At 45.4% G+C, this 14,785-nt stretch overlaps 4 protein-coding genes across 4 annotated transcripts; 3 read left to right on the top strand and 1 right to left on the bottom strand.

Annotated features, from left to right (window-relative positions):
* Positions 1–288: 288 nt before the first annotated feature.
* On the top strand, positions 289–789 carry N7455_009274 (uncharacterized protein; the record flags this gene model as incomplete). Its single annotated transcript, XM_065606168.1, has 2 exons — positions 289–291; positions 343–789. The coding sequence occupies 2 exons, from the start codon at positions 289–291 to the stop codon at positions 787–789; spliced, it is 450 nt and encodes a 149-aa protein (XP_065460131.1).
* A 1,922-nt stretch (positions 790–2,711) lies between these two features.
* Positions 2,712–3,290, top strand: N7455_009275 (uncharacterized protein; the record flags this gene model as incomplete). The annotated part of the gene is made up of 2 exons (XM_065606169.1): positions 2,712–2,735; positions 2,787–3,290. 2 exons carry the CDS (start codon positions 2,712–2,714, stop codon positions 3,288–3,290), a joined length of 528 nt encoding a protein of 175 aa, XP_065460132.1.
* A 1,084-nt stretch (positions 3,291–4,374) lies between these two features.
* N7455_009276 (uncharacterized protein) lies at positions 4,375–4,749 on the bottom strand (the record flags this gene model as incomplete). The annotated part of the gene is made up of 1 exon (XM_065606170.1): positions 4,375–4,749. One exon carries the CDS (start codon positions 4,747–4,749, stop codon positions 4,375–4,377), a length of 375 nt encoding a protein of 124 aa, XP_065460133.1.
* A 2,187-nt stretch (positions 4,750–6,936) lies between these two features.
* On the top strand, positions 6,937–7,422 carry N7455_009277 (uncharacterized protein; the record flags this gene model as incomplete). Its single annotated transcript, XM_065606171.1, has 1 exon — positions 6,937–7,422. One exon carries the CDS (start codon positions 6,937–6,939, stop codon positions 7,420–7,422), a length of 486 nt encoding a protein of 161 aa, XP_065460134.1.
* Between the last annotated feature and the right edge of the window lie 7,363 nt (positions 7,423–14,785).

The raw sequence follows: 14,785 nt of genomic DNA on the forward strand, positions 1-14,785 counted from the left end.
TACCCAAGGGGTGAGTAGGATTGGCTGCTAGGACTTCGCTGCGGCGAGTATGGAGCAATCGTGAACTACTAACGAGGGCACGTCTGTCTCGATACAAGCGCAGTCAAAAAATGAAAATTACCATTTTATTGAAAGGTATTGTAATATTTACATCCGTGCGCCGAGGTATATTACTCCATTCCAAAATCTTAATATACTAAGAGAAATCCCCCAAGTAGTTTGTCCTCTCGATTGTGCATACACCTGTCCTCCCCCTCTGCATTTATCATAGAAATGGACGGCACCAATATGGTAAGGGCAATTGTGTTCGCTTCTTTTCCCATACTAAGATTGATTATACAGATTCCCGAAGCCGACCTCGAGATATCAGCCCGAATATCATTGACAGCTTTGCAAATTTGGTGGCTGGGTACCCCAGACCTGAAAGACGCAATTAAACAGCATCACAAACTCGATCCTGGGATTGCATCACTAGTGCTGGCCTGTCAACGTCTCAGGAAGAATGGATACAGAAAGGGACGGATCCCTCTTACCCAGAACAGCATTTTAAATCGACATGTGCAAGCCATGGTGGATGACCTCACCGAAGACACGCTCAAAATATTTGGCCTTCTCACCTGTCACTTCAACGAAGATTTTGGAGTGCCTCTCCCCCGTCAGCTTCTTCGATTCTTCGATACCCCCTGGAAGCTTCTCGGCTATGTTTGCATTGGCTCCACCCCAGATACACGACAATGGTCAAATCGGAGTCAATCAAAAGCTTTAAGAGAAAGTTTATCAACCTACTAGGGCTTGTGGAATATTATGTGGTTAGGGGGAAATGGGTTCTGTGTATCTAAACCGTCGGATTGTGCTCTCATCGTTGGAACAATCCATCAGGAGCTAGCTACTCTACTCAACGGATAGCTTTTGCTACCAGATTGAATGAACCAACCAGAATGCTGCTCTGCGTTTGCCGCACCACAAATCACACTTTTACCTCAATAATGGCATTCTCCATTCTGCTTCTCCATTACTTGACGTCGTCTGATCCAAATTTTGACACATGTGTTGAAATCACTGTTGATGCGTAAACTGGGCCTGCTTCATACTACCTCTGGTCATGAACGTTCCACAAAAAAGTCATATTTCTTTTCTTGCATGCCTGGATGCACGGAATTCATATCCTGACACAGAAATAAATGACTGAATCAAGCAAGTACACCCGGGCGGTCCAAGTTTGCTGCCTAGGCTGTCTCCAAAAGCTTAAAGCATGCAGATGACAAAAGTATCATGCCTCTATACAAAAGCCTCGTTAATGCTGTGGGCACGCTCAAACCCATGTGTCAATCCTTAAATTTCCTGTCAATCGAGTAAAATTCCTTGAGAATTAGGCAATTATAAAGGGCGAAATATCGAGCACAAATCTTCAAGTGAACTTATCCGAGAGACCCTCGGCCGGAAATCAGAAAAAGAGAACTCAATCCTCCACGCTCTAATAACTAGATCAGAGTCGACGACAGGCTGAAACACCTCCAGCATGGCTTTTTCGGCGAGGACAGACCCCTCCGTGTCCCCGGTTATTGCGGTATAGCCGCGCATGTGATAGAATATATCACAACGAATAAGCACTTCTCGTTTGACCGCCAGAGTAATCTGAATGAGACGACCCATATCAGTTGCCTTGGGCCACTCATCTTGAAGATGATCATACAACAATTGCCGAAAAAGCTGACCCAATTCACCGTTCATTGCATAGTAGGTCGAATTTTCCATCATGACCAGGTAAATGTAGGCAGGTGAGAGTGCGTCGGTTTGAAGTTGACCATATCTCTCTCTGCATGCTGCCAGGATACTGAGGCAAGGCGTCATAGAATGCCCTCTTGGGTCGTTCAAGACTATGGCTTCAGGCCTGTCAGTATCGATGTTGACCGGATGATAAGTCTACTTACTATGAGAGAAAGGTTGAAAGGGAAGTCGGAAGTCCATCGTAGGTGGCTGAAATGGTAGCAATGAAAGGAAGGGCCCGAACTGTGCGAGGGACTTGAAGAACCGAAGTTTGGGGAACGTACTGGCATAAATAAGATATCCTTTCTAAGCAACACCCACTCTCGGGCACTTCAAGAATTCCCATGTGCAGGGACCCTGCACCCTGGTACACGAAGTCATTGTTTGGTAGTTCATTATATAGGTTTTCATTACCTCACCGTACGCCGCATTTGAGGGGTAGCCTCAAAATGGCGCCAAACCCATGCAATGGATAAAATTATCCCTATAAGTGAGATCAGCATGCAGCCATTGTTAGTTCTCAGACACTCAGTCAGTTATCCAATGAAAGGTGCATGTAATCGGACTCCACAATGGCACTGCTAATCCGCTGCAGGCGAACGCAGATAACACGGTATGAAAGGCCAGAGGCGTTCCCGCTGCGCAATGGCGCTAAGTCTACGCCACTTTTCAGTAAGACAGAAATCCCGAGTTTTTGAAAGGCTTTTGTATTTGTATTAGGGGAAGTGGGCCGAAATACTGGTTTTTATAGGCCAGGACGGCCTCGAAGATACTGCTTTTAGAAGATCCATATCACGTCCGGGAAATACTCTCTCCTTGTTCGTCCGGATTTTGGATCAAGGGTCCCGGGAGCATCTCGAGCATAACATAAATACTCGACCGGTCCACCTTCCCGGAACCATGCTTCAATATTTCAACAGAATCCATTCTGGATACCTGCTACCATGTCGTTGGATGAGGACTTCTGTGTAAGACAATCAACTCTGGGTTTCTCTGCAGTCATATGCTAATTTATGAAGTTTCCTTTCCCAAGAGCCAGTCTCCAAGCCGCCGAAACGACTTTAATTGCTCAACAAGTGTGGCTTCTGGGCACAAGAGAGGTCAAACGAGCAATAAAGCGGCAGCACAAACCCAATGCTAGAACTGCATCCCTAGTATTCACCTGCCAGGCCCTCAGAAAATATCGCTACTTGCTCTTGGGAAAACGCAGAGCCTTGGCCAAGAACAATATACTGAGGAACTATGCGCACCGTATGGCAAGCAAGCTCACTGCACGTGATTTGGCTATGCTTTCCCTTCTCGCCTGGCATTTTGATTCGAAAATGGTGCCTCTCCCCCGGAGGCTTCTTATATTCTTCGCCGACCCCTACAAGCAATTTGACACAGTGTGCCGATCTATTTACCGCAGCTACACGAAAATGTATGTACCGGATACGTTGGCAAACTTCGAGGGAAGCTTGAGGAAATTGTTAGGGTTATTAGAACGGGACGTGATCAGAGGCGACGCGGTCTTGTTTACCTAGATTTGACCCTCTGTTGAGACCTTGCCATATCATACTAGTCAATGAGAAATAAAAAATACAGCAGATATACGCTGAGCTTCAATGAAATCACCTGCCTCAACACCAACTTCAATCACTGAATGTTATACCACACTTCCCACTACTTTCCTTTACTATTCTGATCTATACCTATCAAAGTTTGTTGTGGGATTTGCGAGCCAAAATTGAGGTTGGACTTTTTCTGCCGTTGCCTATTGTGCTGTTAGTTTGTCATCCGTCGACGAGTTTCCTCTGCAACATAATTATCTCACTCAATGGGATCTATATCTTAATCACGGCCAACAGCATTGCATCGGTTACTTCTCTTTCTGGGACTGTTTCATCATCAGCCTCAATACATGGGGCTTGTGTTGCGTGAAAAGACTCACGACAATTGTCAAGTACAAACTCAACAGAGAAACATTTGTGGTAAGAGCGGCGTCCTGAGCGTCCTGGATCATCTTCCAAGGGAAGATCTCCTTCATTTATCGGGAATCCAATGGCAACCCGGTAGCATTGAAGGAATTCGGGAAAATCTTTCTTCGTGATCAGACCAAGACCTCTGTGGATATCGTCCCCATCATTCCCTTCACCTCCTTCTCCTTCCTTTCGACAATGACGGTAGCACGCAGTTGGATCTGGAAAGAGTTGAAAGCATCGCGGACAAATAAATTTCAAGCCTGTTTTTACCAGAGCTCGAAGCAAGATTGCGAGCCACCTTTCCACGTCAGACATCTTGAAGCAAAGTGATAGAAGCAACCAGGAAACAGAAGGCTGACAATTTGACAAAAGTCTACTCTTTATAGGCGAGGGCCGGCTCGCCAGCGCATCTTCACAGATCCAAGCACATTAGTAAATGCACTTGCCGAATAGAACTAGCAGTTGGGATGCGAGATAGCACTCCTGCAAAATTTTGATTAAGATATTGATACGAAAACGTTTGGAGTGACACAGCCTCGACTGATTGTGGCCTTTGGTTTAATTTTGTTACAGCATAGGTACTAGTTTACAGCTGCTCTTACAGCCTCGCATATCAAATGTCCAAGTATTTTACTGGCCATATAATTCAAGTTAGCTTCATGATGACACTATCTAGGACATGAAGCTGAGCGGATCCAGGGCAGTCTAAAAGTGTGGTCTTCAAGCAAGAGCTTGGATTTGGAAGGCTCGGTTGCAGGCCGTGTTCCACTAGGAGATCCCATCCAATGGAAGATCTGATCATCTCCGTCCGTGAAACCCGGTAGTGTTCGAACCACAATTTGTTAAGAACATAAGGTGATTCGCCAATCTTCTCCTCACTCCTCCCTTCGTGTTGAACGATGTAATACGTCTCCAGATCTTCGCCGTCTTCTGGTATGACTTCGTCGAGTATGCGCAACGGACGAGACTTCGAGTCCAAAATTTCGGCAGAAATAGATTCATTGGAAGGGCCAAGATTCATCCTCGGAGGCTGATAGCTCCCTTCTGTATCAATCGTTAATGGATTGCCCGTTCGATTTATTAAAGGAGTATACAAACCTTGAGAGTTTTCCCGTGACTGTTTCCTTATCACCCCGCAGCATCGAAAGAGCCCGAAGATACCAAACCAAAGGGTATTTAGTATATCCATATTTCGCACAAGACTTTAGGTATTAAGACAATAAAAGATATAAAACTTCGTAGGGAGGCTTTAAAAACAGTGAGGTACTCAATTGAAGGATCCGCGACGTCGAGACCGTATAGATATGCAAGATTATATACCCCTGAATGGCACCAATGTCTTGTATGTTACCCCGACCCGTCATCATTGGCAAGAGTCTCCAGCTTCGGGGCTCCTGTTGTTTCCTGCATGAGGCCTATCAGAGTCCCGTACCTTGGCGCCATCTTCGTCACTGTCAGTATTGTCCAGATTTAGGGCCGGCCGACCGGCTTGCTTGTGATATGGGACTGGGACGGTAAGAAAACTGCTTTTGTGACAGGGGTCACGCAAAGTTTGGGATAGATTTATTGGAAGAGTGCCAGGAAAGCGTCTGGAAAGCGTCCGGAAAGTGTCAGTACAGCGTCAAGGGAGTGTCAGGGGGTCATCAGGAGGGCATCAGGAAAGTGCCAGGAAAACGTCTGGAAAGCGTCCGGAAAGTGTCAGTACAGCGTCAAGGGAGTGTCAGGGGGTCATCAGGAGGGCATCAGGAAAGTGCCAGGAAAGTGCCAGGAAAGTGCCAGGAAAGTGCCAGGAAAGTGCCAGGAAAGTGCCAGGAGAGTGTCAGAAAAAGCAAAGTTTTGTGTTCAACTGTTGTAATCGGGCTTGGCGTATTTTCTACGTTGGGGCCATTTCTGGACGCCACATTCGGGTTTACCGCCATATAGTCAAATCACGGCCTTGCTCTCTGGAGACACCGGTGCTCTTGTCGCATTAGAGCATGCTATTTCGCATGTATTAGTTCACAGGCTTTCTCTAGTAATCGCGAACAAGTGGTACTTTTGTTTTCCCCGCGGGGCTGATCAAAGCCCTAGACTAATTATACTTGTCCGCAGCCTTGGGTGCTCTGATAACAGTACTTCCGACTGAATTATGTTAGGCCAACTTATAGTCAAAGCGGACTGTGCACGTTGGGCAAAACATATAAGACGAACATGGTGGAAGGATCAGGGTATGAGAAAATCGCAAACAATCATCCTCCCAGTTGTACTCAATACCATAACGTGTCTCCTCAGCCGAACATTTTTTGATTATCGGGAAGGTTGGGCCCCTTTCTATTGACTTTAATGTCCAATAATAACGGCTCTACATGCTGCAGATGTGCAAGTGGAATGAATTGTTGTTCCGATGCGGGCATCTCGATCGATATGCTTTGGTCGAAAGACATACCCCGAACGCGACCTGTCAACCATCTACCGAAAACCCGCGGCAGGAGATCACCCCAACCATAGGGGATAGCCTCTGCCCTGCGTGTAATTATCCATCTCCAGCTAGTACCATGTCCCCTTAGGTGAGTGATACTGCAGGTTCTTCCCTATTGCTTCCCCGATCACGAGCTTACAATGTGAGTGTCTCAGTTGCGATTATTGGTACCCTCAGATCTGTACCGAAGTCCGCCGTTGCCGCTGAAAATTCAATTGAAGGTTGATGGGGAACCGACGGTGCGCAACACTGGCACTATCAGAACTTTGGGAAGCTCCATCAAACAAGCTTTCACGAGGAGACAAGGCATGTCGGTTATGTTCACTTATCTACTCATTTTCAGTGGGAGCATTATATGCGACCGGATGTGTACTGGCTTTGCAATCGCACAGGGGGGTTATCGCCGCTCCACGCTCATTCAATAAACGTCTTTTTGTATATTTAGTCTACTACTGTAGATTTAGTGTAGTGCAATTTCTCAATTGCCAAACAAGGATGTTGCAAAAGTTGCGAATTGATACATCATACGGTCGTACGGCAGTGTAAGAATTTTTCTAAGCTCAATGCATAAATTGTTGCCTTAAAGCAACAGACAACATGACTAAGCTTCACCGCTTGCTTTGGTCCGTGCACAACGCCCTTGGTTATAAATGCCCTTGAGACCTGAAAACACCTGGTTTCCGAGACTCTTGTCAACTATTTATTCCATCACGTGAGCTATCTGAAAGTGAAAGGCCATCTCTACGCTTCATGGAGAAAGTAAATCAGGCTGTGTCCGACGCCCTTGAAACGCATCGTTCAATCCGAATCCTAGGTGACCTGCCTACCGAAAAGCTGAATCGTGAAGACTATCTGGCCTCGACTCGTGAATTAATCGAAAGCCTCGTCGATTCTTGGAAAGAAAAGGCGGATTTGCGGCTTTTGGCGGTGGAGGTTTGGCCACGACACACCTACTTTGCACTCGATTTCAACAACGACGAGTACAACTATGACAACGCCCACACTCAAGTGGTAGTCATACCTGTCTACCTGCTTCGGCTGTCCAGGAAAAGCCATACCTGGACAATCTTTCGGCACAAGCCCCAAGACTCATCGCTCGCCAAAAGAATTGCGGACCTACATGAAGGCAATGGGCAGGATCCCATTCCCTTCCTTGAAGACCACATCAAAGGCGTAACACATTATGCCCCTCGGAATAGCAAAACCCCTGTTGTTGCATCTGAGAACCCTACGTGAAAAAATGGCCCACCTCCACACAATGATTTAGTATTTGAGATCCTCATTATCGCTCGTAATGAGATAATCAAAAGAATTGAATATTATGGAGGGTTGGGAGAAAAGGTTCAACTATTGTCGCATATACGTGGATTTGCTTGCTTTGGCCTCGTGGATGGTTAATTAAGAGACCCACAAAGGAACTTGGAGGATTCATATAGACGATGTCAGTCAAATGAATATCCCGGCGAGAAATTCTGCGGAGATGGACTCAACAAGTAACGAGACCCTATCGTCAGCTGCTGCGCAATTTGCAATTGTTTCATTCAATCTGTACAGATCATGAACTGAGCCTTGTACTTGTAACAGGGGATCATCTGACAAGCCATTAACACATTGAAATGAAAGAAAAACGTGGAAATTTCGATGCACAGCTGGGAAGATGGGGCTCGGAATGCTATCACTGCATGTGCTCAATGACTACAGTACACTTCCCATACTATATACATATCGATTCTAGGAAATTTTAGCTATGGAGTGTTTGGACGAGCTTACTCGTGATAACCAATGATTGCCGCACACTTTTGCGCTAGTTTGAGCAAGCCGCGCTCCGAGACTGAACCTACTGTAAGCAGTTTACGTCTGCTCAAAAAGAAAATCGTTTGTTTTGGGGAGTGCGTTTAGTTGGTTATCTAGGTTATAGAGGTCGATCTGTGTAGGAAATGGAGCTGGCCGCGTTAAATGGAGGAAGGCGTATGATTCATGCAGGAAATTTAAAACTCAATTTAACATTTTGATGCACGGGAAGGTTGTATTTAATTGAGATTTGATCACTTCTGAATGTGGGGTCCTGGACTACTCGAAGCGCCAATACTAAATATCATCATCTTGACGGGGGCCTTTGTCTTCTGCCTACTTTCGCGTCGAACGGAGTATTAAACCTAAGTGCCTTAGCTATATGGCATTATGACTACAGTTAACTAACTAGTTAACCGGTATGGATTCGTAGATGATTCAATTTGGATGGTATCGGTTAGCTTGTTTGTTAGGTATATGGAAAGAAAGTTAACAGCAGGCACCTGTTTGAGGACCTTCTCTGTAAGCCCTTTGAGATTTTCAGCGGATATATATATCGTTGAGAGTCATGGTGCATACTACATCCACATTACGTACAAGATCGCGGGTACTTGTATTGGCGACAGATATAAAGCGACAGAGATGAGACACCTTCTCGAAATAGCCTCAAAGCTGGATAGCGCTCATGGAATATTCGCGACGCACATATAGCAAATCAATGCTATATAGTCCATGGATCATACAAAAGTCCCGTAGCTAACCCAGGTCCACATCATTGGCTACCATTGTCTGATTTTAGGGCCTGCTACACCACTGCTCGTGGTGTAGGCCCAGGCTGATCTCATAGTTTGCTTTTGCGGAGAGTATTTCGCAGACTGAAAACTAGATGTACGTAGGAAGTCTATTAGACCTTCTGCCACCACCACGGCGGTCCTTGTGAAACTGTGAATTAGAGAAAGAGGAGAACATCAGAAGAGCGTCAGTAAAGCAAATCTTAGTAAATGTTCTAATGCTGTTATCTAATCTACATAATGGCCTGAGATGACATCAACAAAGGCGGACGGTCCTGTTAGCCATCAGTCATGATATGTGCCTAATGAGGTAGGTAAAAATAAGTGTCTTAGTAAAAGAGTGTTAATATCATATCAGGCTGCCATTTACATTTTATGTCGATGAACCATTTTGAGACCAGTTATTATAATGAGTCAAGTCTTAATCGGCTGCTTTTGGATGCCCGAAGTTTCTCATTTCGCCCTCACGTGATATCACCCCCCACTTACCTCCCTCCTTGAATGTTAAAGAAAATAGTTACACAAAGCGAACCTCCTGTTTCAATAACCAAGAACGAACATTTGTCTCTTCCTCTTAACACCCATCTGGAATATACAACCTCCCAGGTCCTATTTTGATCTGTTTGTTTTCTTTATCGACTTCTTGGAATGTACCTTTGCTTACGAAATGTAGTTCCGCCCCCCCCTCCTTCCCCCCTCCTTACTTCGTCACCCTCTCTGTCACATCGCAAACGAACGTTTTACGAGGCTATATTTTGTCGCTTTGTTATCAATGAGTATGACGCAGGGAAGTCAAGTCATAAGATTTGACACTGCAGTGGTTCCCGAGAAGGAGGATTTGGAAGAGGTAGCGAGTAAATTGGTTCGGTTCGTTTCAATCTTTTCCCCAAGAGCCAGGCTGATCGCGGACTTAGGCGTCTGAAGGACTGGCGATCAACATAAAGCTAGAGATTGATGAAGAACCTTCTCATCCAAGATCGTTCACAACAGCCGACGCTTCGGTCCGCTGCGTCCTTGTTTGTAAGACGGGGACGATGGGGGCTGTCAGGATAACTGGTCCTGGGGCCTTTTATAACCTTGTCACTGGGCCGGAGGAGACTGGGTGGGAAATTGTTGCAGTGAAGGCAGAGCAGACCTGCATGTTTATTGGCGATCCCACCGTGCGATTCTTTCGCACTTCGCATAAATAATGATACTGTCTAGTGCTGCCTGTGCTTCATAACATATTGCACGAATGCAGCGGCTAGAGTTTGGGAAAACTCGATTTTTGCATCCGTCTCTCTAGAAAGGTAGATGGATGGCAGTGTGTCCCCCAATACGGGACAGTCCATTTGCAGGTGCTTCTCCGGCCCTTGATATTCATGCAAGAAGTTCATCAAGTCTTTTACTTGGAAATCTAAAGGAACAGATCCGGGGCTGGGTGTCAAGACAGGATGGTAGAGGTTCCCAGGGACTCGAGGTGCAAAAGAACCTGTATAGTATTCGCTTAGCTCATCAATTTCATTCGGCCATTCTCATATGATTACTACCTGAAGCTGAAGGCCAATTCTGTTCGGCTTGAGGGGGTTTTGGGGCGTCCGACTGGGAAAGACCTAGGACAGATAGTAGTTGTTAGAATGGTAAGATTTAATGGGGAGCATTGCTTGAGACCTTTCGAATGTTTCTCCCCGATCTTCTCTAGTACTGTGGTTGAAAATTTCTCTTTCATGTTTGCGATTGTCCGAGGTAAACTCAATCGAATTATTTCCCTAGTAGAGCGTATTGCATACTTGCCGAAAGCGACAACACAGAGGACCACCAAAGCATTGCCTTGTTTAGGCCCAGAAAGATCTCTCACTTTAATTAGGAATTCTTGGAAACTGTCTGATTGCTCTGAATGAGCAGACAAGAGTGTGAATGCTTCCGACACCTTTCTAGCCTCGTCAGTCTTAAGGTATCCTCGGAGGTCGATTAGAGACGAAATTTTTTGGAGCTTTTCCAAAGCGTTGTCTTCAAGCAATCCTGCATACCGAGGCCGTCGCCTCTTTGCGGCGAGGCGGGGGGAAGATGGCATCAGGAGAGTGCCAGGAGAGTGCCAGGAGGGTGTCAGGAGAGTGCCAGGAGAGTGCCAGGAGAGTGTCAGGAGAGTGTCAGGAGAGTGTCATTCGCAGCGAGGCGGGGGGAGATGGCACCAGGAGAGTGTCAGCAGAGGTCACGAGGGGCTAGATATACACTTACATAAGCAGCGCCCGTGTGTGTAACTAGTTAACTAGTTAATTATTGGCCAATCTGCGGATGATACCAATCAATGCTCCTGGGATACACCGTAACTTACAAAATTGACCTGCCACCCACCTGGCTCCGGCCTTAGTATTGATTAGAGACGAGATTTTACTTGGTTCAAGTGTCCATTTATCAAGTCCTGGCCAATTAGGCCATTTAACGACGTCAGTGGGGTACCAATATGTTCATAGGGCAAGTACTATTTAAGTATATAGAATGGCAGACCTCTCCCAGCAATGTCCAAGAAAAAGGCAAGCATCATATCGACAAAATGGAGTTTGCCCCTCACGGTACGCTCTCCAACCACTACAGCATTATAAAGCTAACCAAAGGACCCCCAGATCCTGATAAATTCTTGCTTGGATTGAGAAAAATAGGGAAGAGCATCTATACATGAGAATTTCAACAAATTTAGATGATCTAAGAGCAACTGCTACGTCAAAAGGATTGTATTGACTATGACTAGCGTAAATAACCGTTTCTTATTTTGCTGAATCATCGGGTTATGCTGGGGATTTACGCATTTTTGGGCAACAGAGGCCAAGCTTCTAACGAACAATTCTTCTTCCAGACGCAAAGCTGATATGTTTGATCTACCATGATTTCGAGGAGTTCTGAGATCCTGAGGATGACCAGGATGTGCAGTCGACCGGTAGCAAAGCGGGGTGTACGTGGTCGCATTAACAAATATTCAAACGACCTCGGGGCTTTGCTGAAGGACCATCACATTCCCGCTATCCCAAGAGAATCTGCCAGATCTCTGGGCCTCATCAAAGGCATAGCCTTCAGTTTAAACGTTCCCAGGAGCAACCAACTCTCTTATCCCTAGGATACTCCGGATGAGTCCTCAGATAAGTGACCGGCCTCTGAAAAGTCAGAATAGCCCTCAGAAGCAAGATTCAGTCCAAGACAGTTTCATGAGTCGGTATTCATTCGATGAAGCGTTTAAGTGAAATCACATGGTTTATAATAGATAGGATAGGCCAAAAGGAATATAAGTTTCTATGGCACCATACGGTCATGGTACCATACAAAACCGTGCCTGTTTCACGTATCTCTGAAATTACAGATGTCACTAGTATTGTGGCTTATCTGTCTCAAAGCGGTGGCTGTGCAGGCTGGACGTAAACCCTGTAATTACCTTACATCGGTAGATAATGAGCAATTGTATCGAATACGAGCCCAGAACATCCCTTGACTAAGCTGATTACCGAAATGGCCGGACTACATACTGCCAAGCTATCATCAATCGAGTCTCAAGTTGTGATTGCACTTTCCGCAAATTTGATTTTCTAAGGTCTAATGTATCTTCAGATATAAGCCACGTATATGGAAGTAGGCTGTCGCGCCTTTCCCATATATATACCGATTTGCTGTTCCAAGAATATTCGTCCTTATTGTAGTATTTCAAAGAAGGTCGGTTAATCATTCTGGCGGGATACAAGATGAAGTCCACCTGGTTTTTTAATGAGCTCGTTCCTTCTAAAGATAGTGAAGAATTTATTTTGTTGATGTGGCTTTGGTCGTGCAGACCCTTGAATAACATCAATTACTAAGCCTGTCATGTGTAGTCCAACAGCATCGACCTGGCAAACATAGGCAATATAATAAGATAATTAACCGGTATGTTGACTTCCGTGTCTGCAATACGAAGCTGGGAAGTCGAGGCGCAGCGGGTTGAATGAGACCTTTTCAATAGATTAACAAACCAGAATGCCGCATCTTCGCTCCAATAGACGAGCTCTTCCTGTTTTGTCGAATATCTTAACTCTTGATTAAAGGACTTCAGGTCCTACGACAGGAAGAAGCATGGTCCGGTAATTTGGAGCCAGGGGTGGCAAAAGGATGCCTATAAGTCAGGGTGGAATGATACAGACTAAAGACTGGCAGGCGAAGCTCTTGATAATCGTGACATAGACGATAATATATAATAATTCTACTGTACCAGCTCAATAGTGATGGGAGGTGCGGGAGTTTATTTTCAAGTGTATTCATAGCGTTTTCAAGCGCTCTCTTTCGGGTGTAACACTTCACCTGGAGCCTTCTAGGTTTCCGAAACTTTGGACCATATAAATCTCACCTAAATAGAGTATCGGTTTAGACCAGCTTTGAGGGAAAGTCTCAGGTATCTCACAGCCATTGGTCTATATCGGGTTTTGGGAATTGGTTGAGAAAAACGGGCATCATCATCAGGCCGGTTGCTTGGAAGGGCCCATTGTTGGTTTAACTCAATCGCGGGAAGCACACGAGAACTGACTTTGTCTTCGCGTCTGGGGAAATGGTAAGAAGAGCTCGCGCATTAAAATTGGGGCTTAGTACATGTAATAAGACCGGGGGATTAAGCAAGGATCTGTTTTCTCTCGGTTATCAGTGGACCTTCTGAATTCAGTCAGCTACAGGAGCCCTGCAAATTCTCAAGCTCCCCTTCATACAAGACTAAAAGCCACGTACATCCTCTTCTTTTAATCGACCAAGTTCATGGACCTCTGGGGCCATACTTTTGAGCCAGTTGGCGAACTTAAAGTGTAGGAGGGTCAATGTTGGTATGTCTCAGTCAACTGAAGCACACGAGACTTGAAAGCGTCCCTGCGTCTAGGAAGAAGAAAAGACAGAGCTTATGTAAACATAAGTGGATTTTAGTAGGTAGGTGGAATTCAACTGAGGGGTTCAAGCACGGATCGGAGGGAACAGATCTCAAGGAAGGTCATGTTACTTAATCCAGTCAGCCACAGGATCCATGCGTAGTCTCTCGGTAAATACACCATCGTACAAGAATGGAGCCCACTAAATCTTTCATTCGGGCCTTTGGGATAATTTCCCATTGTAGGCAAACCGTCATTGTCCTCTGCGGCATCGGAGGAATCTGCATAATAATGTCACATAAGGCTTTGTTTGAATGGAACAATTGGGTAGGGACAAACTTGGAATACCGACGGGTTGGAAACCTATGAACAGTCTGAGTTAATCCTTGAGGTGAGATAAACGGCATGTCTAGTAGTGGATCAGTCAGCCGAATGTTTCAAGGTTGAGAGCTCCGAACTTTACATACGATGCAGAGAGTTCTATCGTCGTATATATAATATTTCCAACCGTGTGCAACCGTTCTGTCATGAGTCGCACTTTTATGCCCCCAAAGGAATCAGGACGATCTCAGTCCAGTTCGTGCATAGTACCGTTGGCCGAGCGTTCAGTCCATTCTCTGAGAGTGTCCTGGAATCCAATACCTACATCTCCGTTGCCCCGGGTTGCTGACCGAAGATGATATTGGACTTTATGACTGAGCCTGCTAGGTTCCGATTAACCTAATACTGATGACAGCCTCCCTGAAGTAGTGTCAATGAAAGACGATCGATGGCATAGTACTGTTGTTAAAGCCTTAGTTGTACTTTTGGTAGCTTTGAGTAACTTTGAGTTTTTCTAAAGGGCATAGATGCTCCGCTGCGAGCTTTTGTGTGGGTAGTAGGCCCAGTAATGTTGATTGGTTGGAAAATCGTGAGCGAAAGAAATACCAATCTGGAGCACGGTTAGTTGATACAGAATGAGTGAATGAAGGCTGAACTCACTGTGGTATATTCAAAAGCAGTCTTTTTGTTTGGCTAAGTAGTTTGGAGGCAGAGAAATGATGAAGACCTTTGTTTTTGGAGCAACTGACTAAATATATATCCCTTTTGAAATAGCATCACTTTAGGCAGATATACTAAGGGGGAGGGGCCGATATTTAGAGTTCCTAGGATTCGAATGACATAGCTATGGGG

Source organism: Penicillium solitum, assembly GCF_028829755.1.
Source record: "Penicillium solitum strain IBT 25940 chromosome Unknown utg000008l_segment0_segment0, whole genome shotgun sequence".
NCBI lineage: Eukaryota > Fungi > Ascomycota > Eurotiomycetes > Eurotiales > Aspergillaceae > Penicillium > Penicillium solitum.